This window comes from Melanotaenia boesemani, chromosome 14, assembly GCF_017639745.1.
Source record: "Melanotaenia boesemani isolate fMelBoe1 chromosome 14, fMelBoe1.pri, whole genome shotgun sequence".
NCBI lineage: Eukaryota > Metazoa > Chordata > Actinopteri > Atheriniformes > Melanotaeniidae > Melanotaenia > Melanotaenia boesemani.
Window position 1 is genome coordinate 16,138,415 of NC_055695.1, and position 27,691 is coordinate 16,166,105.

General features: G+C 38.7%; 2 protein-coding genes across 7 annotated transcripts in view; one reads left to right on the top strand and one right to left on the bottom strand.

Moving 5' to 3' along the window:
• xxylt1 (xyloside xylosyltransferase 1) overlaps positions 1-17,701 on the bottom strand; it is a 29,719-nt gene extending 12,018 nt beyond the window's left edge. The window contains exons 1-3 of the mRNA XM_042006779.1: positions 17,565-17,701; positions 14,375-15,004; positions 7,928-8,075 (exon numbers count right to left, since the gene is read on the bottom strand). Of these exons, the coding sequence (XP_041862713.1) occupies positions 7,928-8,075; positions 14,375-14,911 (685 nt within the window). The 5' untranslated portion in view covers positions 14,912-15,004; positions 17,565-17,701. The remainder of the gene's footprint in view (positions 1-7,927; positions 8,076-14,374; positions 15,005-17,564) is intronic.
• Positions 17,702-18,127: 426 nt separating this feature from the next.
• On the top strand, positions 18,128-26,938 carry srsf11 (serine and arginine rich splicing factor 11). Of its 6 annotated transcripts, none has more exons than XM_042007218.1 (12): positions 18,128-18,467; positions 19,659-19,792; positions 22,529-22,638; positions 23,090-23,179; positions 23,282-23,328; positions 23,441-23,574; positions 23,790-23,871; positions 24,024-24,137; positions 24,360-24,449; positions 24,562-24,633; positions 24,709-24,886; positions 26,225-26,938. In XM_042007218.1, exons 1-12 carry the CDS (start codon positions 18,346-18,348, stop codon positions 26,438-26,440), a joined length of 1,389 nt encoding a protein of 462 aa, XP_041863152.1. In that variant the 5' UTR covers positions 18,128-18,345; the 3' UTR covers positions 26,441-26,938. The 6 variants fall into 6 exon arrangements, with proteins under 6 accessions (XP_041863152.1, XP_041863153.1, XP_041863155.1 ...); XM_042007224.1 differs by lacking the exon at positions 18,128-18,467 and adding an exon at positions 22,115-22,234 and having other exon boundaries at positions 18,487-19,792; XM_042007219.1 differs by lacking the exon at positions 18,128-18,467 and having other exon boundaries at positions 18,486-19,792; positions 20,043-22,638.
• Positions 26,939-27,691: the final 753 nt, after the last annotated feature.

The window sequence follows — 27,691 nt, forward strand, 5'->3', positions numbered from 1 at the left end:
GCTCGTCAGTTGTCACCAATAATGGTGATGGTCAAAATGACGGCAATATTTTTTTAAAATGATCAACATGAGCAAAGCACATGGAGACGGAACAGCTGAAATACAAGTGATGAAAACGATTCAGATACTATCAAATCAGCTGCAGCGATGTCACGTGAGTTCACTTTAATGAGTGATAGAGGAGACGGCTGGTGTGTTACAAGCTGCAAACTTTAAACATGATGAGCACTAGTTGAGATTCTCCATGACCCTTTCTATATAGCTGTAGCAATGACCCCGGTGCTACTTGCTGTAACACTTGTCTATGTACTGTTTGTTCTCTAAACTTAATTTTATTGTTAATGTTTCCATTGTTTGTTGCTGCACTGTTATATTTCTCATCAGCCGAAACATAAAAGCTACTGGTTATTCCAGCCTTAGATATACAAACTATTCTGTACACATAGGCTATCTGTCCTTGTCCAGCTCAGAAACAGCTGTAAACTGGACCAATGAGGAACATTTTATTAGTCCGTGTTAAAAGCTGATGAGGAAACTGTTTGACTTCATCAGTTTGTCAGTGTGTTTATCTGGTTGTAAACGATGTGACTGCAAGTGTTTTATGCTTGTTTGCTTATTTTATTTCTGAACCAAAACATACCTCCACAGGTAGGCTGCGGCATGATAGAGTCTGTCTCTCTGTCTAAGTTGAGTCGACTTTTTCATTTTCTAATGTCAGCTGAATCACATCAGGTGAAGCTGCTGTTGACCACTTCTTGTTTTCACTGTTGCAGAGAATATTGATGTTAACGTATTATATTTATGGTAAACTGGTAAACACTGCTAGTAGTTACCCAGGGGTAACACCCAGGGGTGAAAACAGAACAAGTGAAACACAGAGGCACCAGACTCACATGGGGGAATCTAACTTTTAAGGGACATCATTGTGCCAATAAACCTTTTGAAGTGTAAAATAAAGGATTCCCATGTAGCTATAGAAAGATCATGGCTGGGCTATAAGTATGTGCTAAAACATTCAAGTGTAGGCTTTTGTTGAAACAAGTGATGGAAAAAGATGACTCAGCACTGTAGCAGTGATCCGTTTTCTGTGCTCTCCAAACAAGGAAGCTGCTTATGACAATGCCTTCATGCACTGTAGCAACACAGGAGTAATCTCCGTGTGGTCAGTTCTGTTTGTTTGCTCTGACAGGGCTTAACTTGTGGGAGTTAACAGGAAGATGGCCCTCGGTTGTTAAAACAATGTGATGTGGTGGGTTTGATGTTGGACCAATGACCTAACACAATGTGGTGGGAAGGTCAAAGTTGGGCTGGTGTTTTTAATCATGGGATTTTTTCATATAAGTCATTAAGAACATAGAAAACAGCAGTAGCTCTGTCATTATTTAAAATGTTAGATAATAATAAGAACAAGAACAAGAATAAGAAGAATTATTTTGATCATTTTTATGTATAAAGCTGTTTGGCTCATCCAGACTCTTGTTACATAATTTCCTCCACACTTTACATTTGTACAACAAATCTCTAAGTGTTATACAGTAAAAACAACATAAAGACAGATTTTTATATTCAATCATCACATTCCCAGCGAGCCAGGGGAGGGAGTGGAGGACTGGGGTGATAGGTTGAAATTTGAGTCTTCTTGCCAGAAGCCTGACAGCAGGTGACATAGTGGGTTCTTGATTTAGCTCCCCCCAAGGTCACATACTCAGCTCTACCTATCTGGTATGACTGAACCATCCGAGGACGGTATATCTGACCACACAGAGTGGGATGGGGTAAGATAAGAGCAAATGGTGTCAGTTTTTTTTAAACAAAATATTGTATTTTTCTTCTGTATTGTTCAGGTGGGTGGAAGTTTGTGGTTTAAGAATATATTTTATAGTTGAGAACTAGCAAAGCCAGAGACCTCCACTGTAGAGCATGTCCTGCAGCTTTCATTTTCTTCTGTGAGCCACAGGACAGAGGAGGTGAATACATTTCTCTCAATGATCTGTTGAAAATGTGTGTTATAATAATCAAAAGGTTCAGATGTGGAATAAAGGTAAGGAGTAATGCAGAGATTTTTAATGTCTGTGGTCAGGCTATCAGGATTGACATTTATCAGATTCCTGAACTGTATTTGTTGTTTTAGGTTGATGTATGATCCTTGCAAAGGCACTGACATGCATTCTATTAAGCTCAGTATCTTTTCATTGTAGCTAGCCACTGGTATGACCTGTGCGGCTGCATATGAGCAGAGAGCAAAACTATAAATGAAGCTGTCTTTTTCTCCCATTCCCTGCCATGTCTTTTTTTTCTCCTGTGCACAATCATGCTTGGTAAAAAGAAAAAAAAAATGTTGAATGGATTGACAAATGAACTTGGACAGCAGTAAATATTGATGGGCTGTCCAGCCAAGTATCATCTGTGAGTTAGAAACTCAGTGGCATTCAACACTTGAAACTTGTATAAATGGTTTTTACATCTTCCACCCAAGGCATGTTTTGTGTCTGTGCGTGTGTGTGTGCACGCACGTGTGTGTCATTACACATCAATATTATGTTTAAGAGAAAAAAAATACTAGTAATGGTGTTTATAAATGCTGGTCTGCAAACAAATGAAAATACAAGATGGTAACAGATATTCGATAGGTCATTGTCTATAGTACTGTTTCATATTTATTTCCTGACTCTTTCCATTTCCAAGCTTTTTTATATTCATCTTGTTTATCATATTTTTCTTGCATGCATGATAATCTCACCCTCAGAACCTGAAGTAAGTGGTTCTAGGTCTAGACCACTTTGGCATAAACTCTTTGATAATTTGGTATCGTCACTAATTTCCTCAATCAATTCAATTCAATATGATTCACAGCAGCCTATTTTCATTCGATTTTGATTAAATTGGATTCAATTAGATATATTGCTTCATTTACAGCTAACTGTGTAACACCATCTATTTTTCTTGAATATTAAGGACATTCTCAGATAAATATTTTTATAAAACGCAGAGTCCTTTTACGTGACAATCTAAATTAGTTATCTGGGAGTAATCAGATTACTGTAATAATCCGATGTAACACATCTACGTGCATTTCGGGAAATACCAGAACAAAACAGTGTTTCCACAGATTCACAGCCACAAATGCTGTGATTTAAAAATAAAAAAAAACCCACAAAAGTGAAACTTTTTAAATGTTCTGAAATTGTTTCATTCAGTGGAGTCATTCTAAATATTCTTAAAGTTCAGATCTCAGATAACGTGTTGATGTTAATAAAACCTACAAAGAATTTTTGATCCATTTAAAGCCGTAATACCAAACAGAAATTCCCACAGTGATGTAGGTTTAGCTTGTTCAGCTGTGCGTGTTCTCCTGACGACCGTGATGCTATCGGCGTAACACCAGAACAGGAAAAATCCTCCATCTGCTCCTCGCTGGAGCGAGATGCTTCCATCTTCAGCTGCCTGAGAGAATTTAGAAAACTCTCATATTTTTGTCTGATTTCCCGCTGGTTAGCGTGGTTTTTGACGTGTGCACTCTGTCCTCTGATGAAGTATGATCACCTGTGTGTGCACGCACCTGTTTAAGTGTGTGCGCTCACTGCCGTGGACACTATGCTATGACATGTTGTCATTTAAATTTAGAAAAATAGCTGAAAAACCAGAATAGATCACATTGTTTACTTTTTGATAAAAGGATAAAGTGGAAACCTGTTCTAGAGGAAATGTGACATTTAATGATCATATTGGATTTTTTTTTTTATTTTAAAGTATGTAAGTGCGTGGTAACATCACTTCCTGTTGTTGAATGAGGTGGCACCTGCAGTCTCAACAGTTAGTTGCTAATGTGAATGGTAATACTCTGCAAAATGGTTTACAGGTGAATGTAATCCACACCAAATTCTGACTAAAAACATCTGAGTTTGACATTATCTCGGCAAGAGAAGCTGATTGGATGGAGGCAACACAGGAAACCAGTTGTGTATAAATGCTATGATCTCGCTGAGCCTTGGCAAGTCACAAGAGAGTAGGGTCTCATTACTAGAAGAGAGGCTGTATTAAAAAAAAATCAATCTCCAAGTTTTATGGGCTGATATTGGATAAAATCGATAAATCGATTAATCGATTTTTGTGACCTAACAGATAAGGAAATTTTAGAGATTAGACCCTTAGAGTCAATCCTGGAACTGCCTTGTTTAAAAAGGGTTATATGAATCAATATAAATTATTATTGTTCAAGTCAGTCTGCCCAGGCAGGTGGGTTTACATTTACCACAGGAATGTGTCATTTAGGTGGCTACCAGCTTGCCTGAGGCTTTGGTCACATCAGACAGTAATGTTTCACTAAGCCTTGACTCCCTTATAACAACAAAACAACAGGGACACTGTTAGCTCATATCACATTTTTTTCAGGAATTAAGTGGGTCAGACTCATCAAGCCCTAATACTAGTCTTGATGTGAGCACTTACAGACTTTATGTAATGAACATTGTTCTCTGCTTTCACCTGCAGTCACTGGAAAACGGTGACTGCAGGTTTAATTATTGATAGTTCATGAGTATCCAAATGTTGATCTATTCCTGCTTAGAAAGCTGTTTGATACTAACAGTAGGGTCCTTTAGCCACAGGTACATGTGCAGTTGCAGAGTTTGTTATCCATAGGTTTTAATGTTTTGCATTTCTTTGGGAGAATGGTTCAAGTGAGACCAATGAAATTTTGCCAAATGAAAAAACAGCATGATTCGTGATACATAAACCAGTATAGACATCATCATCATTTTCAGACATCTGCCTGAGATCAGTTGCTGTCTCACTTCTAAGTTTCCATCTTTCTCACTTTAGCAGATCAGTTCAATATTAACAGGAACACTTCAGCCATAGCTGGAAAATCAAAGGGTCACATTGGAGGAAAGCTTCAAGTTGCAGCTTGTCAGTACCTCTAGTGGGAATGCAAAAGCACGTAACACCTTGTCAGTAACAGAAACTGTGTTTCTTAGGAACCGTATCATTAATTAGAACAGCTTACCTCTGAGCCATTTTTACATTACATTACAGTCATTTAGCTGATGGTTTTATCCAAAGCGACTTACATTGGTTAGGCCTTGCCTAAGGACCTAAGGATGCAACTGGAAGGTATTAATATTTATCCGCTGGGGGATTGGAACCCTGGTTTCCCACATGGGAGACTGATGTTCTGCAAACTGAGCTAACCAGTCACATTTATGCTTCATCCTCCTGGAACAGACAATTTAAAAATGGAGTCATGATTTAAAGTTATATATCTACACAACTCTGATTTAATTAGAGACTAAAATTTAACCAAGGTTTGACTTATCAAGAGTTATTCAAAGTTTGCTTCTTTTAATAGTTTTCTCAACTTTAAGCTATGTTTCACTGTTATTAAATTATCACAAAATATAGCTTGCTCATATTTCCATTTCTTTCTAACATTAAAAAGATCCTGCCTTCTAAACTGGCACTTAACTATTACATTTAGAGGAAGTGCTTGTGTTGGCAACACATGTGACCACACCATTCCTTGCCTTCTCTAAACTCCACAGGTTAAACTCAGGGTTCAAAAAATGGTGTGCAAGTATATGCACGTAACATTGGAGCGCTGCACCTAATTTTCGACAGCATGTGCACCTGTGCGTGCAAATATGAAAATGCTGGTAACTTGCAGTTTTACCAACTTAGTGATTCTGTTGTTATATTTAGTAAGTACACAGACTACTTTAACAATCTTTTTTTTTTTTTTTAAAGGGACTAGCAACAAATCGCAACGTTGCATACAACTACTGTGCCCTGAAGGAGAGGACATATAGTCTAGGATATCATGCTCTCGCATGTCCTGGCTGAAGACAACTCCGATAATGCCTTGAGGTGAATGAAGTATGACGATGTAGGTGGGGCCTCGCCTGCACTTATATACCACCATCATTACTGTCATTCCTTAGTTCAATAGCTGCTTTTCAATGAGCCCAGCAGGGAGGCGGGGCAAACGTGTTGTACCTCGTTAGTTTATATAAGGGAACAGTAGTTATATACATAACATTGCATTCCCTTTCAGTTCATTCACTCAGTACAACATGTATGCATGGGACATATATACATGCCCCACAGAGCAGCCATCAAACTAGCACCCATGTGCAGCAGAGACGGAGCAGAAAGAACAGATTGAGCCACCGAAGGGACGTTACCTCCAAACGGTAAAAGCAAACAAATGTGTTGTCCAGCTGGACGCGGCGCAGACATCACCCACAGGAACTCCTGAAACCGGGCCCATGATGAGCTCTAACACCATGAGGTGGCGGGAGACCATAACATGCTGGTGCGCTTATAACTATTATATAGATTAACGGCAATGACTTCTTGGTTTTTAAAAACATGGCAAGCAAAAAAAAAAAAAAAAAAGACAAAATCGTGTAATGAGCACTTCAAGGTTTCACAGATTTTGGTTGTGCACCCAAATTATTTATTGGTGCTGAAGGACATCTTCCACTAATTCTCTTCTAACAAGCACAGTAAACTCACTGAAATGATAATCTACAACTTTACAAGCTGGAGACGTTTGAACTTTCATCCTGTTGAACAGCTACAATTTTTATTAATGAAATCACTCTTTTCCTCAATGTGTCAATCAGAAACAATGCTCCCTGCCTGCTGGCTCATATGGCAAAGCTTTGCTTAAAACCATCAATGTAAAGAAGGCATGGTGTAAAGGAAATGACAATAAAGGTTTATGCACAAAACACCTATCTGCTTCTCCTGAGACTACCATATAATGGCCTTTCTAGATAAAAGGACCCTTTATAAAGAAATGTGTGACGACTGAGACACATGCAGCAGACTGGTGGCACATGTGGATGATCAATAAACATTTTTAGGCCAAAACGTGATGCACTGACACACACCACCAGTCTGACGGTTTGTCACATGTGACTGAATTTTTCATAAAGATTCAAAAGATAACTGAGTGACAGCCACCAGTTCAAACCTGTTATTGTCCATACTTTTCCTTTTCCTACTTACTACTGTTTACATGGATGGAATTTTATGATGTTCTACATAATAAGACCAGCATTTCTCAAGCTTTCATACGCAGATGCAGCCATTTTCTTCAAGAAAAACTAGGTGCACAATATTTTTAAAGCTTGCTGTATGCAATTGGGAATAAATGGATAATACTTCAAAATCTGTTTCTCAATGAAATGCAGCAAATACTGCAAATTTAACACAGCTTAAACACAAAATTTGTAGCTTTGCATCATACTTCACTTTACCTCTGAGTTTCAATGGGATGATGCTCTGACACCTCCAAGACTCAGACTTCAAGTTTCACGTGTGCACCTGAGTGCTATTGACTAAATCTTCAAAGCCTAAAGATTTGCTTCATCTGTGGAGTGATGCCCCATGCTGCACACCCACTGAAGTGAACCACAACAGCGCACAACAGAGGAGAGATCACTGTCAGCACCAACACAGGGGGGACTAATGTGGGCAGCAGAGACAGAGCACTTCCTTCCTTCCTCACTCTGAAGGACCTTTGCAGTATGCCACGTGTCTGTTAGATACCTGTCCGTATGGCCTTTTCCAACTGTGCTCCAACAGTGCTAAGTTGGAGAAATATGCATCTGACTGAATATACAGCAATCTGCCAGAGAATGAAAACAGAATGTGAAGTGATGGTTTTATTACTCTATATTTGATATATTTCAGTCACCTTTTCTTTTTTTTGTAATCAACACCCCAAAATAAGAACTCAACAACTTAGGGGAGAAGTTCAAAAAGAAATGTTGATATCAAAACACAGGTTTGAATCCTGCTTCATTAAAAGTTGGCTTGGCATCTCTCAGTGAGGGTGTTTAAATCCATCCCAATCTATTCTAAAGTGAGGTTAAATGTCAAGTTTCTGGGAAAAGAAAGCAGAAAATGTTATAGGTCTTACTTTCAGGCATGATGTGATGCATGGCTACAGACAGGAAGAAGATGGAGTCGCTGTAGTAAGCTCCAGAGCCGGCGCTGAAATGCTTCTGCATGGCCTCCACAATAGGAAAGAGCTTTTGTGTGAGTTCAACCACATTGTGAAAAAAAACCTAAAGGAAGGATGAACAAAGTGGAATCATGTTAGAAGAAGAATGTAAAAATTGCTGCAAAGTTGGTGTTTTGGTTATTGTAATGTGTTTTTTTTTTAAACGTCTCTTGCCTTTTGAAGGTGGGCGTCACGTAAAATATATGACGGTCTAGTAATTATCTGTAACCAACATGTTTCACAATATTAGAGCATAAGGACTAACAGATGTCAGGTGGTGTTCAGCTGGCTTCCTTCTTTGATGTGTGCCAATAACATGTCAAACCTAAATATACTGTATGCTAAAGAGGAGTAGCCTTTTAATGTCCACTACTGTACTGATATTTTTATGTTCTTGAAGTCCAACAGTTGTGTTAATAGTGAATCCACTTGTACAATAAACATCAACTTAATTTAATTAAATTTTACAAAATTATTTTGTTGGAAGTTGTGGTATTTACTTGATGCCTTAGTGTCATCTAATAAACCTGCCCATTTCTCCAACCTTTCTTTTGGATGTTTTGCTAAATATAATATAAGCATAATTAGATAAAACAATTTTAATGCATATATATATATATATATATATATATATATATATATATATATATATATATATATATATATATATAGAGTGATGCTCTTTAAATCCCACAACAGCTGTGAGGCAGCAGTTTTAGATCTGGTCATGTGAAGTAGATATCTGGGGATTACTGAAAGAGGATTTTTAAAAAATACATTAAACACTGATTACGTTAATGCTTTACACCACGAGGAAATACATTTTAGCAGGTTTGAGACAAACGTATTCTCTGTTTAATCCACACATCAGACAATGGGTGTGTATGTTAGAAGCTTCAGATAAAAACTGGACAATATGGCAGTCATATTTTAAACCAGACTGATGTGTCTCAATCAGTAAACATTATTTAATGACCTCGGGCATATTTAGATAAGTTCTCAGACATACTGCCCTGGACTTAAGCTTGTAATGTGATGTAATACAAAACACTAAGGAATGTTGTAGAATATAAGTTATATTTCAAATAGAAAAATAATAATAATAATAATAATAATAATAATAATGGTAACTCATTGTTGCCCCACTGGAAACATTTACAATATATAATAATAATAATAATAATGGATTAGATTTATATAGCGCTTTTCAAGGCACCCAAAGCGCTTTACATTGTGTGAATCCATTATTCATCCACTCCTCACTCATACCTGGTGATGGTAAGCTACGTGTGTAGCCACAGCTGCCCTGGGGCAAGCTGACGGAAACGTGGCTGCCAGTCTGCGCCTACGGCCTCTCCGACCATCACCGAACATTCATCCACACATTCATACACCAGCGATGCCAACACTGGAGGCAAGGAGGGTTAAGTGTCTTGCCCAAGGACACAACGACAGATGACTGCGGGAGCTGGAATCGAACCGCCGACCTTCCGATCATTGGACGACCTGCTCTACCGCCTGAGCCACTGCCGCCCCGATATATATGAATTTGTTCACAAAATTGAATTTTCTATTGGCTGTTTCATGAGCAAAGTAAGATGGCAGAGAAGCTGTAAATAGAAAACGACCTAAAAATAATACTAAATTTAACATTTGTGCAATGTTGACATTTGCATATTATAAGCTATTTATAACTACAGCCAACAGCAAATTCAACATTTTTTACAACTTTGCCAACATGAATAATGAAACAGAGCAATTAACAATATTTGTTTAGCATGTTTCTAATTCTGAATAAAAAAATAAAAAAGTTACAAGAAGCCAAAACTTTAAATAAGCATAAAAAGGCTACAAAGAACTGATAACACAAGGGGGGAGCTATTTAACTTTAAGCCATAATCACCCGACCCTACCTGTTGCAAATCTTATCTTCACCCATTTGTTCATACAGGTTGCAAGCAGATATAATGTGTTGATATGTTCAAAAAGACAGTAAAAGAAACTATGTTTTTATACATGTATGAGCCAGTAAGATATACATTTTTAAATATGGGGACTTTGTAACAATGCTAATAGACATTGGAGTATACCTTTAATGTCTAAACAATAAACTGTATAAACAATGTCAAACATATTGTTTAACTTTGTGATTCCTGTACAGCAATTTTCTGTTTGAAGAATTCAACATCTGACATATAAACAAGTAACAATACACCTACAATCAGCTCATATATTATCCTGATGGATGTGGAAATCTGAATGTATCAGAAATAAATGCCCTTTTCCAGTGTTATAGTATTTTACAGTGCATGGCACAGTTTGGACTCAAAACAACTTCTCTAGAGGCCACTTGTATCCCTTTATTACAGCTGAATTTGGTATTCTTTAAAGAAAACAGATCCATCTGTAAATCCACACTCAGTTAATAAACATGCTCAAATGAAAACTTCATGCGCATAATATGTAATCTGTGCACATAGATGTAATTATCTGTATCTTTTCTTTAATTATTCATGCTCACAGAATTGAAATCTGTGGGCACACAGTTTAGTGTGTCCTGTCCAGGAGGAGCTGCTGCAGAGAAATTCTTATTACACTCAAAGATGAAGATTTTCTCAGAACAAGCACTTGTTTGTGTTGTTCACATATCACTTTATAGAATATTCAAAGAGCTTAAATATAGGCAGTTGGACTCATTTTCCTTAACCTATCAATTAAAAGATCTTTTCAGATCTCAACTGAACTGAATAAGCCTTTTGAAAAAGAGGTGAAATGTTTTTTTAAACGCCAAGAAAAAGAAGTCCAGTTGCCTTTATTCAGGCTTAGGATTACCATAACCTGAATGAGTATCTACACCACCCCTGCACAGTATGGCCATGACTCATTAAGAACTTCAGCAAAAGTAACACTGAAAAACAGTGATTTTACCTGGTAAAACAAAGATCAATTTGGTGTTCCTGTTGCAGTTGTCACAATACTTTACCAACACACACCAAACTGGTGAACTTATGCAACTCTTTACAATACACACTTCAGCTGTGTTCCTGGTGTGACATGCAACCCAACCTGCAGCTGCAAAACTGCCAAAGACAACAAGCTGAGCAAACCTCCAAACCCTTACAAGCAGGAACGGGATCATCCTAAGATAATAAAAAGCAGCAGATGTTTTAAAATGATGAGACATTCCTGAAAAGGGGGAAAAACAGAGCTTGACTACTGAGGAGAATTTGGATCCGTAATTTGTAAACAAGTTTATGAGTGTGTGCTGTGAGAAGCATACAAAAAAGGGGGAAACTGGGCAGGATATGTGAAACCGTGAAGAATCCTCTTTTTTGGCAGGACGTGCAACATATAGCCTCATAATGATGGGTCATTTAAGCAGGCAAACACTGCCCCCATGTGTTTCTACTTAAGATGGCACCCACAGCTTTGGTCTTGATCACAGACAAAAACTTTTGATTTGTGAAGGGTCAGGATGCCTTACACTAAGCAACCATTTGAGCTGGTGACAGATTCTGAGGATGTCTGATTTTTTTTGGAGACCAGAGGCCCACCCATTTCATTCAGTGACCTGCCAAAGTATCACAAGACCCAGGAAACTCTTTTACAAGCTCTCTATGTTTTCTTTAATGCCTCAGTCCTTCGCAATACAACACATAAAAATAATAATAAAAAAAAGAAAACAAGGACAACAACAACTATTTCACATAAAAAGGTAAAGATTCATAGCAACTAGGTTTACAGGATGTTTATGCACTAAAATTTACTGAGTATGCAAAGTCTGTCCAAAATGTGTGTTTTATCTGCAAAAATGGGTCACCCAACTACAGCCATGGTAGCTGAAGTGAGACCAACTCAATATTATGTTTCATCATTGCAACACACAAATGAGCAACAGTCACACTACAAGAGATGTAATGTCATCTAAACAAACTAACTAGAGCTAAAAAAAAATCTCATTTAAAATTATTGATGTTCTGATTAAACTAAATTTAGCCTACTCTGAGTGAAGGCTTCTTGGATGCAAAGATGTTGTCACCACTGTGTAATGTAGAAAAGGACAACAGATACAAACTAAAAGCTTGTTTGTCAGCACTGGCTTGCATTGGTTGTCTTGGAAAAAGACAACAGGACCTATTTGTAAGCCTAACTTTGAATAGGCACCAAAAAGCACTCTAAGTTCAATGCAAAGCCAGATCTTTTCCTTTTGCCTTGAGATTATAGAACTACATGAATACATTTAATATACAGTGCGTCTGTAAAATATTCACAGTGCTCCACTTTTTCCACATCTTGTTAGGTTACAGCCTTATTCCAAAACGGAATAAATTAATTTTTGTCCTCAAAATTCTACAAACATTTCCCCATGATGACAATGTAAAAACGGTTTTTAATTTTAGAAATTTTTGCAAATTCATTAAAAATAAAACACTAAGAAATCACATGTACATAAGTATTCACAGCCTTTGCCATGAAGCTCAAAACTGAGCTCAGGTGCATCCTGTTTCAACTGATCATCCTTGAGATGTTCCTACAGCTTAATTGGAGTCCACCTGTTGCAAATTCAGTTGATTTGGAAAGGTACACACCTGTCTATATATAAGGTCCCACACTTGACAGTGCATGGCTGAGCACAAACCAAGCATGAAGTCAAAGGAATTGTCTGTAGACCTCTGAGACAGGATTGTCTTGAGGCACAAATCTGGGGAAGGGTACAGAGAAATATCTGCTGCCTTGAAGGTCCCAATGAGCACAGTGGTCTCCATCATTCGTATATGTAGGAGGTTCGGAACCACCAGGACATTTCCTAGAGCCGGCCAGCTGTCTAAACTGAATGATCGGGAAGAAGGGCCCCAGTCAGGGTGGTGACCAAGAAACCGATGGTCACTCTGTCAGAGCTACAGCATTCCTCTGTGGAGAGAGGAGAACCTTCCAGAAGGACAACCGTCTCTGCAGCAATCGACCAATCAGGCCTGTAAGGTAGAGTGGCAAGGTGGAAGCCATTCCTTAGTAAAAACCACATGGCTGCCCACCTGGAGTTTGCCAAAATGCACCTGAAAGACTCTCCGGCCATGAGAAACTAAATTCTCTGGTCTGGTGAGACAAAGATTGAATTCTTTGATGTGAATGCCAAGTGTCATGTTTGGAAGAAACCAGGCAAGACTCATTGCCAGGCCAATACCATCCCTACAGTGAAGCATGGTGGTGGCAGCATCATGCTATGGGGATGTTTTCAGCAGCAGGAACTGGGAGACTAGTCAGGATAGAGCAAAAGATTAATGCAGCAATGTAAAGAGGCATCCTGGATTAAAACCTGCTCCAGAGCACTCTTGATCTCTGGGGCAACGGTTCATCTTTTTAGCAGGACAACAACCCCGAGCACACAGCCAAGATATCAAACGAGTGGCTTCAGGACAACTCTGTGAATGCCCTTGAGCGGTCCAGCCAGAGCCCAGACTTGAATCTGATTGAACATCTCTGGAGAGATCTGAAAATGGCTGTGCACCGATGCTTCCCATCCAACCTGATGGAGCTTGAGAGGTGCTGCAAAGAGGAATGGGCGAAACTGCCCAGAGGCAGGTGTGCCAAGCTTGTGGCATCATATTCAAAAACACTTGAGGCTGTAATTGCTGCCAAAGGTGCATCAACAAAGTACTGAGCAAAGGCTGTGAATACTTATGTACGTGTGATTTCTTAGTGTTTTATTTTTAATGAATTTGCAAAAATCTGTAAAAAAAGAAAAAACTTTTTCACATTGTCATTATGGAGTATTGTGTGTAGAATTTTGACAAAAATGAATTTATTCCATTTTGGAATAAGGCTGTAATATAACAAAATGTGCAAAAAGTGAAGCACTGTGAATACTTTCCAGATGCCCTGTATCCTTTTTTACACATGAGCACTAGAAAATTAATGGAGAGTGGGCAAAAGCATGGTCTGACTTTCTCCATTTCATACCTTCCATAGACCCACTGATATAGATGACACTTTTTGTTTTGTTACCAAAACTACCTTTATTTAAAATTATCTACAATATCATTTAATGTACAGGTCAGCAGATAATTCATGTAACAGCAAATTATCAGCATGAACACTGATACAAAAAGCTTGTAAAAACTCCAAAGGATTACTTGCTACATTCATGCATGAATTATTATTATTTCTAGCAGTATGGAAAAGAGCAGAAAGCCAGACTCAAGTGTTTTAGCACATCAATGGAACTATGCTATAGTGCATATGCATATGTGAATATTCCAGCATAACATAAAACATGACAACATAACTGAAAAAAATATTTCATAATGAATAAGGTCCTTATTTGGAATACTGCTGTTCATGGAAACAGAAAGTGGCATTACTTACCTCATATTGAAATGATGCATCTTGGAGAAATTCCTGTAGCATCATCTGGCCCAGTTCTTGGCTAGCTTCGTCACTGACAAAATGAAGCACCAACACTTCTCCTTCCAGGAAATGTGCATGCTTCACCATAGACAACATGGCCACTCTAAATTTATCCTGCAGGCTTCGGCTCCTGTCCACCTTGGTGAACATCATGAGTGCATGATAATGATGACCACCAGCCTCAGTGTTTCCTTTTTCTTTTCTGGACCCTAAAACCTCACCCTCCCCTCCTACATCTTGTTTCTCTACTCCTTGTTCTTCTGATCCAGCCAACTGTGACATCCTGGTGTCCACTGCTAGGTCTGCATCATTTCTGTTTGTGTTGACCTGGGTCTGCTTTATCCTCTTTGTGGTACTGGAGAAGCTGTGCCTCTCTGAGCCAAAGTAGTAAAAAGCAACAACAGCGAGTGCAGCAGCCAGTAGAAGCACAAACTGATAGGATCTGAATGTACTGATCCTACCCATAATTCTGGCCACCAGTCTTAAAAAGCCCATATCTAGCTGCCTGTGTCATGTAAATGGGAATGTAAGAGAAAAAACAGTCATCATTTTTGTGCTGGTCATTACTGGTAAGTTGCCATCATATTCCTGTAAGAGAAAAAAAAATGCTTTAGTTTGAACGTAAAGCCCAGAGGTGGTGGTAGAAACGCTGATTTAAGTACTGACTACTACTCAAGTACTAAAGTCCATGAGATGTAGCACTTCATTAACACTGTGGTTTAACAAGCCAATAATTTCTTTCCCCAAAATAATAATAATAATAAAAACAAACAACAACAAAAAAGTAAAAACACTTTGCACACAAAGTAAGGAAATTAATAATTTTTTCTACCCATTCATAATAGCAACTGGTGTTGTATTATACATTGCTAGAAAGGCTGATTAGTCACTTTTAAATCAAGGTATTACGTGCAAGACTGTTTTTAAACCCTGTCCTGTTCAGCATCATCATGACATGCAAAACGGTGGTCTGTGTGCCAAATTGTGCCAGACAGATTTACTTTTCTAAGGTAGGCATCTTGTATATTTGCCTGCCCTTGATAATGTAAATCCCTTTTATTATTATGTTTGTGTTTTTAACTTTTGCTCTGTCATAAACTGTTATATCAATGCCAAACCAGACAGGATAAACAGAGGACAAAAAGAGCGAAACATAATGATAGAAAAAAAAGGGGTACAGAGACAAAAGAACAGAAATCAAATCTGGAAAGGGAAACAGATTAGACTTCCATTATCATAATGTGATTACAATACCAATATAAACAATATCAGTGCAGTAAAAACCAACAGAAAGCACATGTCAGCAGGGGCACATCAGTGTGCATGCATGTGTGAGCATCTAACCACATGGCAGATGTGAACCGTGTGTTCATGAGGGAGCCGCGACCATGCCCAGCCCTAACACATCAGAAGAAGGTAAGGAGGTGCCCAAGACCCATGGATCCAGTACGCCCACAGAGTACAGAGCCCAGGAGAGCCAAAGCAGGGAGAACTATGTACCCTCCAAGCTGAGAGCAGCGGAGGCCCACGACTGCAGGCACCAAGCAGCACAGGGCGACGGCAAGCAGGCCCAGTGGAACATCACAGACTGCCTGATGTAATGACCTTCCATGCTGTGAGTCCAGACCTCAACCCCACTCAACGCTTGTGGGATCAGCTTAGGCTTACTGTACATGCTGAGTGACCAACACGACCTTGATGGTTGACCTTCAACATCTCCAGGTTGAGTAATGGGATATCATCCCACAGCCAAATGTCTCCAGACTAGTGACCAGAATGAGGAGGAGGTGCCAAGTTCCTGGTTCTCGAGGGCCAGCGTCCTGCAGGTTTTAAAAGCTGCCCTGCTGCAACACACCCAATTCAGACTCAGCTTGATGGCAAGCTCTGCAAATCTGTTAACTACCTACTGATCTGAGTAAGGTGTGATGCAGCAGAGTAACTTTGAAAAACCAGCAGGACACCAGCCCTCGAAGGACAAGGATTGAGGATCCTTGTCCTACACCAGGGGTGTCCACCTCTGGTCCTCGAGGGCCCTAGTCCTGCAGGTTTTAGATGTTTCCCTGCTCCAACACACCTGATTCAAATGAAATGACACTCCTCAACAGACAGTCGTCAAGTGCTGCCCAAGCATGTCGACCGCCCATTAATCTGACTCAGGTGTGCTGCAGCAGTAAACATCCAGGACCTGCAGGACAATGGCCCTAAAAGACTGACTTTGGACATCCCTGTTCTACATGCAACTGAGGCCCCAGACAGTGTAATATAATTATGTTTTTCCTTATTACTATAGGACAATCATCCAATCTACCAAGCAACTCAAAACAAGAGTGAATACCAATAAGACTATAAAGGATTTTGGCACACATTTGGCAGTGTTGCTCATTTCACAGAAGCACAATCCTTGCAAGTTATACTTTGTTGTAAAATCGACTAATCATGCCTTCCAACAACGTTTAATACAACACAAATTAATATTATTAAAAGAGGATAAACAATCAACCAAAAACAAACTTCCTTAATTTTGGTGTCAAGTTTATATTTGCCACTTATATTATTACTTGTAACTTCCATTTTGACTCAATAAACAAATAAATAAATAAACCAAATGGCTTCCGTTTGACACAGCTGTATTTTAATTACAATAAGCAATTTGCTCTTCATAATGTTCTTTACCAACCAAGTTAAATACATCTTGTAGGTTTGCTAGTTTGCCGAAGTTTTTACATTTTGATGCCATTATTACATCGCAAACACTGATTCCACTTGTGTGGAAAGCACTCTAACACTAAGAAAGGATGAAATTAACTAATGGGAAAGAGTGGAAGCACATGCTTGTTTAATATAGTTAATTTCCTCGACAGCTTGTTCGGGGCTTCACGAAACACGTGCGTTTTATTTAGCAAGTCCTTACAATACTTAAATAACTACGCAGGAATTTAACCACACCATTGCGAAACAGAATATGATAAAAGTATACGCAAGAATACGGAATGCAGCAACCTGTTGACATCTCAACTATCGAGGGTGCTAAGTTAGCAAGTAACGACTTTGCGCCTTGATGTGGGTTGCTGACCTGCAGTTCGACATTTATTTTCTTGAACCTAAGCTTGGTATGATATGTTGAAGTAGTACTTTTATGCGTGCATACCTCTGTCGTTCTAAAACCAGGGTGCTCTTTGCATAATTCAATGGTAGAGGTGAAAAATGCAGGAGCATCGGCTACAGCAACTGCAAGCTAACAGCCTAGCAACAAGATGTGGCACAACCAATCACACCCACCACGGTTGCAGCCGTATTCTGAGGCGTTGACTTAACTTGCTGTCAGAATAATATGTTGTCTTTAGATGATTACTACCCGTTTACAGTCGCAAATCTCATATAATGTATGTTTGAACTTTTATCTTCTGAATTTAGTTTTTTTTTTGCATAAACACTATTTGTGGAAAGTAAACCGGTAAGTTATGTGCAGTTGTACGCTATTTACACTCTTGCTCATTTTTTTTTTTTATTAGATATTACTTTTTATCTTTTCTTCCACTGGATTTGCATAGGCTGTCAATTATGAGTTTACATACAAAACACTATTAATGTAAGCATATCTTAACCTAAATTATAATTTATAAACAGAAGTAAATACACTTTTCCCATGACAACCCATATTTACCAGCAAAAAAACTACACTTGAACGCAGCACCATAGTCTCACGAGTTGCGACAGTTGCGGCCATTCTGCAGCTGTATTGTTTCTTTCTGGACACGATCGTCGTGTTGTCTTGCATGAAAGTCTTTTTCTGTCTCCGGAAAAGATGCGAACATCTGTATTCGCCTGATGCTTTCATACTTTAACCCTTGAATAGCTTGCCTTTTTAAATTTTAGCATCGGGGACGTTGCCAGCATAAGGCTAGGCGGCTTGATTCGCACTGGTGAAAATGAGTTCTAGCACGCACGTCATCCAAGTGACAAATGTATCCCCTAGTACGACATCCGAACAAATGAGGACTCTTTTTGGATTCCTCGGAAACATAGAAGAGCTCAAACTGTTTCCACCCGAGTGAGTATCCTTGTACTGACGTTGGGTAACGCGCCTTTTCGTGTAGGTTACTTGACTGACGAAGGGGCGTCAGTCAAAGGCCTTTAGCTGCAGCCAGGCCTTTCTAAACTGCATGCTAAAATGCTAATGTTTGCCCGCGTCTTCAGTCAACTGCTCTTACGTAAATGTTAGACACAAAATAACGCAGTCCTGCATTCCTCTCTCTATACATAAGTAGATATAATTCTTTAGTAACAAGCGATTTAATGCATGATTGAAATCTAGCTTTTTTTTAACGCAAGGTTAAAAGTAGCTTCTAAACAGTCAAATATTTTAAGCTAAACCTGCAGAAACCATACAGAACTAAACAATGCTTCACTCCTGATAATCACCTGGAAGGAGGGCACACCGACTTTATCTACTTATTTAATTCTTTTTGCCCTAATTGTTTAGTCCACAAGTCATTTAACACCCATCAGTCAGACTATTTTAGATCAGTAAAGTCATTATTATTATGATTGATTAATTACCAATGTTGTAATTACTAATTGAAGTTTGTGGGCAGTTTTTTTTTTTTAATATAAATCTGAACTTTCTAAAAATAAATAAATGTTAGTCAAAGTGAGTTCTTGTACATCAACTTATCAGCAGAGTTGTTAAGATGACATTAATAAACAACTTGAACTGTTAGTTTTAAGCTTATGTGTTACTTTAGACAGACAAGAGAGATCCTTTTCTGACTACAACACACTTTTCAAAATAATGGAAACATAATCATCTAGTGACTAATAGTTGGAGTGTTTTCTTACTGGCTGTAATGGGAAAATATTATTCTTTGCTTTGATTTTCTTGCTATTAAATTACACCTGGCCACGCCACAGGTAGTAAACATCCAGAATGTGGTCCTCAGAATTAAAAATATTTGCAACAACATAAACCAAACATGTCCAGACTATAATTCTTAACCAAACAAAATAAAAAGTATTAGTAATTAAACTTTTTTCTCCAAAGATATTAATAATAAAACTTCAAAGTCTCGTACATATGATCACAATGAATTTCTTCCCATAAAAATCTCCATATTTTTTGTACTACGGACAGAGAGCAGGAATCCATGGTGGACCGTGTTGTCCCTGGGGACAGAGTCTGACAGTTTCATGTTGGTTATCCATGTTTGTATTCTTTGCACAACATATCTGTATTTTCTTCCAGTGACTCTCCCTTGCCTGTGACTTCACGTGTCTGTTTTGTAAAATTCCATGAGCCTGAGTCGGTAGGAGTGTCACAGCACCTGACGAACACCGTCTTTGTGGACAGAGCCTTGATCGTGGTCCCTTTTGCCGAAGGTGGGTGTCTGTTTTATTCTTCCAACGTCTACATGGATATCTGAATGTGCATCACATGTGTAGAATTGCAAACATTATCTGTGCCATTGTGATTTTGTTTTAATTTAATTTACTTTTTAATTTATTTTTTGCTAAGCTTTTCAATGCTTGGCATCTCTAGGTATATAAAAGGGAAATGTACATTTGTGTCCATGTCTTACAATCTAGCTGTAAACTTCTCTCTCTGTTATTTGTGTTGTGGTTTTCATAGTGGACAAGTCATTTGCAGAGAGGCCCTTCCTTGCTGGCTGAAAGTGGTCCTCTGCTGCCATCAGGAGATTAGAAAAAATAATGGCACCAGGCTCGCAAGCCCCATCTCTCTCTTATTCTGCAGTAAAATATTAACTTTTTTCCTTTTCTGTCCAAGGCATCTTTTCTTTAAAAAGAAAATTGGCCACGAAAATCAGATTAATTGTAGGGGTGGGGTAGAAGGTGCAGACCAATTCCTCACATGTTCAAGGGAATGTCAGTCTTTTTCAAATGTGTGTTTTATAAGTAGGCATGCATTAAACCAGGGATGCCCCGAACAGACTGAACTGTTAGAGAATTATTCAATCATTTTTAAATATTATCAAAGCAAAACCACTTAAACACAAGCCATTTCTGATCCTTTGTTTATATTTTCTAAAATGCCCAGAAGGTCTTGAAAAATGAGTTCCACTTCAAGCATGCATCATCATGCATTTGTAGTTAAAGTAAGATGGTGTAAATGTTACATTGCAGTTCATATTTAAGCAAATATTTTTCAAACAAAAGATTTTTTTGCTACAACAGAGCTGCACTGACACTCCTGTCTAATGAAATAGTATGATTTGCAGTCAGAAAGCATCAAATAACCAGTGCAAACTCACCGGTGTTTTCAGTTACCAGCTGATTAAGCCTAGTTTCTAGGTTCCGCATTGGGTGGGATCACGATGAGAGGCCCCCATCCTGACAATTGCAGCTGATCAGCAGCAGTGAGAGAGATCGTGCACAGTGACGGAGGTCCATACAGTCTTGAGTAGAGGTCTAATCAGCAGGTGAAAACACCTGTGAAGGTGTTTGGAGTCTGACTGTGTTTTTTTTTTTTTTTTAATGCAGATCAGTTTAGCTTGGCTTGTTAGGCCAAGCGTTCTGCACACAACCACATTACAAAGGAAAATATAAAGACTGGATCTAGACTCGGGGCTCTTGCTTCCTGATATTGAAATTCCTCAGATTTACAAACTGATGTTCGGGACATCCCTAAACCAAGCCCAAAGCATGAAAGATAGATGAAGCAGTCAGAGTGCATGATAGACTAAAAGTTGAAGTTGTGTACCATCATCTGCACAGTTGTGGTCAGGGGATGTTTTGGAAGTTTGTTAGGACACGCCATGTGAGTTTTGATCATGATAAGCTTACAAGCTGCATCTGGCCTCTTAAATGCTTCATGTGCCAAAGACTTGTTTTACTTTACTCTGCATTTGTATTCCCAAAATTGCACTAAAGCACAAGCAATGCAGAAATAGTCTTAGGGCTCTGCTTAATGTTGCAGTAAAAATGCTTTTTTAGAAATTGACCCTCTCCACACATAACTCTGAATGAGTTGAGTGAATCTCACGTTTAACAGTGGTGTTTCTTTTGTTGTTGTGTTTTACAGTTCTTTTTCCTGGTTCAGCCAGCCCTATATACCAGGCCCTGCTGAAAATGCCACCAACAGTTTTGTCTTCTGCAGCCTTATCCCGTTTCTCAAGTGTCTTTTCTGTTGTGTGCATGTGTGTGTGGGTGCGTGCGAGTGTCTCTCTCTCTCTCTCTCTCTCTCTCTCTCTCTCTCCCTCTCCCCCTCTCTCTCTTTTAAAAAAAATAGTCATCCTTAAAATTAGCCTGTTTTCAGAGTGCACAGCCATGGATGATCCTCTCATAAGATTTTCCCTTTAATTTTACTGTTTGGTTTTCTTCAGCTTTGGACACATTTTTCATGATTTTATTGCTGGCAATAGCCCCTTGATTGTTTAGTAAAGATTATTCTTTCTTTTTTTTAAGTTGTTTAGTGTTTTGTGTAATACACTGTTGATTTAAACCGAGCAGTTTACTATCTAATTAACTATGTTAGGTTATAAAACAGGTATTGTTTTTTTTTTAATTGTGGTGGTATCATACAAAGTAACCACCAACTAAAGGATGGAGATGGTAAAATGACTGATCCTTTTTTTTTTTGTTTTTGTAGTGGTTATGGTAAGTGATGATGAAATGTACACTTGTGTCTACACCCAAATCATGAACTTTGTTTTCTGTATCTCAATGTTTTTGTGTGCTTTATAGCGAAGCAGCCGGCGTGAGTCGCTTGTTCATAAAACATCTAATGAAAGTTGAGAGCACATCCCACGGGAGAACTGGCTGTGCTTGCTAACGTTTGGTTCATGACTTAAAAAACAAGTACAGGTGATAACATCTTGGCAGTGTTGACCAAAGTGTGTATTGTGACTTTGAAACTTATAACTGCTAATCCTAGAGTTGTACATTCACACAAAAGTCAGGGATCAAGATTTACAGACAAGACAAGAAAATGGATTTTTATCCTTTTTTCTTTTTCTTTTTTTTTTAATTATTTATATATTTTTCTTTTATTTTTACTTCAGAGTATTAGACTAAAGTGGCTTGTCTGCAAGTCTTGTATGAGTGTTGTCGATCTTTTTTTTTTAAAGCATGTAGTAAAATGTTCTTGTTTTTCTCCAGGAGTCATTCCTGATGAATCTAAAGCTATGTCGTTGCTGGCTCCAGCCAACGCTGTGGCAGGAATGATGCCTGGCGGAGGTCTTCTTCCAACACCTAATCCTTTGCCATCAGTGAGTTCTCACATTAAATTTACTATATCTTTATTGCTTTGAGTGTTTTTTTTAAACTTTGAAACAACTTTTAGCTAAAGTATATTTAAAGTAATATTCTAAGTTTTGTATAATCCTAATTGTTTTGTGAATTATTGGTATTAAAGATAAAGTTTGTTAAAGCTTCTATCTTACATTTAAGACCAAGGAAATCTCAAAGTTATAAAGTCTTGTAGATGGTGTGTTTACCAAAGTTTGTTTTAGACTATATTCAGACTGCCAGTATTTGACATAAAGATTGTATAAGTCTGCAAAAAACTTGAGACCATTGAGAAACTTGTTTCTCGATCCTAGTCTTCCACATCTTCTACACAGTAAACTTATAAAATATTGCAACTAGTTTGTAAATGAAGAAAGTTGTAGCTTTGGCTCTGAAAACTACCTAGAGTGAAAAGAGTGTCTAATATTTCAGATGGGAGCTACACCATTTGGAGGCCTTGGAGCTCCCAGCATGGAACAGATGGCTGCCCTGGGAATTCCTGGGCCCAACATGAACCCCCAGGTAAGGAGTGGGTACCTTCATCGTCACAGCATGTCTGAAACGAAATCAGAAATAAATTCCTTCTAATAGTAATGGTACTGTCCATCATCCTTTCTCTTCCAGGCTCTCTCTGCAGATTTCCTGAAACTCATGCAGTCCATGGACCCAAAGTAAGAAACCATACTTGGTCCCAGACTTTGTATTTAGTCCTGTCACCATTAAGAATTAACTTTTTATTTATTTATTTTTGAGAAATATCTAAATAAATAATGCTGTTTGCAGATTGAATCCATTGGTTGCTGGGCTAAACTTAAATCCAGGTTTGAAGGCGGATGCCTCCAACAAGGAGATTGAAGAGGCCATGAAGCGAGTTCGAGAGGCCCAGTCGCTCATTTCTGCCGCCATCGAACCCGGAAGTGAGATTAGTTTTTAAATTGCTCTTTTAAAACTCAGATTTCTCAGTAATTGTGAAAATAATTGTAAATACCTCACTGAATACAGACATATTGTGCAGTTGCTTGTTTTGTGTTTCTTTCGACTGGATTTCAGAGAGATGGGAAACATTTGCTCTGTTGTGTGAGTTAGAGGTTTCTACTGCCAAGCTGTTGGGTAACTTTCTTTCCTTTTGCAGGTAAGAAAGATGACAAGCGCAAGCATTCCCGGTCCCGTTCACGTTCACGCCGAAGGCGGTCAAGGTCCCGCTCAAGACATAGGTGATGATGATGATGATAAACACTCTATTCAGACATCCTAAACACTTGTATGAAAATACAAAAAATTAATGGGTTCCTTAGTCAAAAACATCATATAAATTATATTATTTATACAAGTGACTTAATTTCTTTTTTAAATGTCATTTGGGCAGACACTCAAAAAGCAGGTCTCGGCGTAGATCTCATTCAAGGAGTCGGAGACGCTCCAAGAGCCCACGGAGGAGGAGGACCCACTCCCAGGACAGAAACCGACGCAGTAGATCCAGGTAAGCACCTCCTTTCCTTTCTCATTTTGTTGACCGTCTTGCTGACTGTGTACTGGTCACTGCTGCAGAATTTGACTTTCACTTGAAGTCATGAATACTTTAAAAGAAAGGGGGAGAAGATAAAACCTTACTTACTGGAACCATGAGGCAGCTTTTCCATGTTTCTTGTAATTTCCACTGTACTCTGATGTAGTCACAGATGTTTGCTTAAATCTTAAACAGGGACAGGAGAAAGGAGGAAAAGTCTAAGAAAAGGTCCAAGACGCCCCCTAAAAGCTACAGCAGTGCCAGGAGGTCTCGAAGCATCAGTCGGTGAGGAGTGTGATAAATGTTAAACTATTTTGTTTGGCAGTTATGAATTTTGTAGTTAATAAATCATGTTCTTATCACAGCTGCAAATCAATTAAATCCATGTGTGTTTTAGGAGGCACAGGCGGAGTCGCAGCGCTTCCCGGTCCCCCAAGAGGAAGATCTCGAGGTCTCCATCTCCCAGACGGTGGGCACACAGTTAAGTACAACTGACATTCGACTAAGAGCACAGATAATAATGATGAATTGATTATATCAACAGCCACAAGAAGGAGAAGAAGAAGGACAAGGAACGTGAGAAAGACCGGGACAGGGAAAGGATGGAGGACAGGGTCCGTAGCAGAGATGAGCGAGAACGCTCCACCAGCAAGAAAAAGAAGAGCAAAGACAAGGAGCGAGATCGTGACCGCAAGTCGGATAGTGAGAAAGGTGATGTGAAGGTAGGTGTAGAGCAGGTCCTATTAATGTGAAAGAAAAAAAACCTTTTGGAGGAAAGATCCAGTGCCTTTTATTTTTACTTTCAAAAGGATCAAGTTATCACAACTTTTGAAATTTTGCAGTAAAGTTCAGTGTTGCAGACATTTGATATTTGACTCCACAAAAGAGCCACATTTGGTTTCCATCACAACATGACAAACTGACCATCCTGGCAGTGAGTTGGTTAAAGTAGCTTGCTATATGCTTCTGCAACACATTGTCAAGAAATTCCCAGAGCAGTTGTCCATTTCCTACAGAACTGTTGGAGCCTTTTCATTGAGCTCATCCTAAACAATTTATACAGAGACAACACCCCCCCCCACTAAAGCCCTCTTTACATTGTTAAAAAACCTACTTAAACCTGGTTTTTTGAGTCTAGGCGAGAATCCTGGATAACCATTCTGTTGTGTCAACTGGCTGTAGTAGTCATGGATATTCATTGCTTGGGAGCATGACACCCAGGATGCTGTTTAGAGTCTAAAAAATTGGGTTCTGGTCACATTTGACAGAAAAGGATGCTACACAATTGTACCGTTTGATATAGAAGTTCCAACACTGGTAGCCCCACATGCTTGGTCTTGCTGTGTGAGGCTGATGTCCATTCTAAAATAACAAATTAGCCTGAGTGTTTTTTTGGACAAGTGTCTAAAATAGCTTACTGTAAAGGCCTGGAGTCTTGCTCTGTTGGACAGTTGTAGTTCTCAGTGCTCCTGACAGGAAGGGGGTTAATCACCTAGTTTTTCTAGCAATGCTCGGTCCAGGGCAAGGCTGGTAGTACACCATGCATCTTTATCATCAGGTAGTTTAGCAAAGCTACAAGAATTGTTTTATGGTCATAATCTTGCTCTATGACAACAATGGGGTCTATTAAACTAGTTCCTTAGAGCACAGCAATATGGTGAAAGATGGATTGATGTCAACACTGTAGGTCAAAAAGGCCCAAGAATATCAGTTTCCCACTCATGTTGACTTGTATGGGTTATCCATTGACTAATTATTCTAATCTAGCCTGAACATAAACAATTTAAATATTTTTAACTCGTCTGTCCATGAGACTGCTCCAGTCCAGTCACTTGTCATCCTTCTCCAGAATTTATTACTTAAAAGTTGCTTAATGGCAAACAAAGGAGCTACTGTATGCTGAAGAGTCATGCACATGTCTGTCACATTCAACTCTGGGTTGTTAAAATAAATATTCCAGTATGAAGTTAATCTGTGAAATCTTACATTTAAGCTGTATTTGTACTTTTGTAAGGTAACGTAGATGAGATATGTCAGTAACACAGTTAACTGCATGGCAGGTGACCCGGGACTACGACGAGGAGGAGCAGGGTTATGACAGTGAAAAAGGAGAGGAGGAGGAGGAGGAGGAGGAGGATGAGAGGAAGAGCGACTCAGATTATGTCTCGTCCCCCAAAGGCCAGGAAGAGATGGAGAGGGAAGAGGTTCAGATCTCTAAAAAGTCTAAACTAAATGGAGACGATCACCATCAAGAGGACATGGAGATGAGCGACTAAAGTCACCCCAAACCTTTTTTTGTATTTTTAATATGGGCTGCAGTACGTCTGTGCCCGATCACACTGTTAACCAGATTCTGTCTTAACTGTAGAAAAACCGGGTGGGGTGGGGTGTAGATGAAGCAGTCTGGTCATTTTTGTAAAGACATAAGAAAACACTTTAAAAATGGTTTTAAACTGTCATTGCTGTACTTTTTTAAAGACCTTGTTGAAGTTGTTTCCTTTTCTGCTCCAGCTGTTTTTTTCCTGACAGAATACTGAACATTTTTAGTAAAATGTTTTATCTGTAAATATTGTACTCGTCAGGATTCAGCCTTTTGTCATTCCCCACTCAGCACCCTTCTTTTTTTTAATTAACTGTTTTGCTTTTACTTTTTGTCATGTTTCTGCCCTCCCATTTATAAGTATACATTGTAGACAGAAATGTTGTTGCGATTAAATGCGTTGTCTTCGATAGATTTTCCAAAGGAAATAAATAAAATGGGATAAAACTCTTGACTTGTGACATCACTATTAAGATTTGATTAACACTGCAGGTTTCAGTAGCTTGCAGGTAAGTCTGGATTTCCCTGTTTGCATCAATAACGTGGAAAAGCATAGAACTCTGTTAGATATGTGGATTTTTATTTTAGTACATTTTATATGAAAATAGTGTTGCAGACTTATACAACAGTTTTAGCTGTACAACTGACATGGAGATGGGTAAATAATTTCCTACAGAAAATATTTCCAATCAGAGCTGCTGAAGTCAGGAAGGAGCATTAAATAAAATGTAAAGCATCACATCAGTGAGGAGGCACACTTCCACTAGCTGCATTTAACCTGCCCTAAGGAATGTCGTGAACAATGAAAATCTATGTTTGTGGTACTAAACATGGATGTAAAAATAAAGTATTACATTTCATTCACTGGGATGCTGAACAACTCTCGCTGATACAACAGCAGCATCCTGCAGACACCCCTGTACCAACTTGAGCTGAGCAGAAACCTCTGGACGCTCCTCAGTGACACATCTATTTTTTTCAAACTCCATCTTCCCAGATGCTTTGTGCTTTTTCCACACGGCTGAAATGATTAGTTTCAGCACACCTGAGGGAGGTTTGAGGTTCATTACCGAAAGAAAAAAATTTAATTTAAACAAAAAAAAATGTACAAAAAGTGCCACCATTTATAAAGCAATAAACTCAACTAATTCTACATATATATAAAAAAAATAAAACACACATCACTTCTTCTTTTTAGAGAACGTCT

Bases quoted from the DNA above. Each gene is read 5' to 3' on its own strand.
- srsf11 (XM_042007218.1), top strand. From the start codon at position 18,346: ATGAGTTCTAGCACGCACGTCATCCAAGTGACAAATGTATCCCCTAGT. The intron at 23,872-24,023 runs GTGATGATGATG...TCATTTGGGCAG, and splicing joins AGGTCCCGCTCAAGACATAG to ACACTCAAAAAGCAGGTCTC. The intron at 24,450-24,561 runs GTGAGGAGTGTG...TGTGTGTTTTAG, and splicing joins AGGTCTCGAAGCATCAGTCG to GAGGCACAGGCGGAGTCGCA.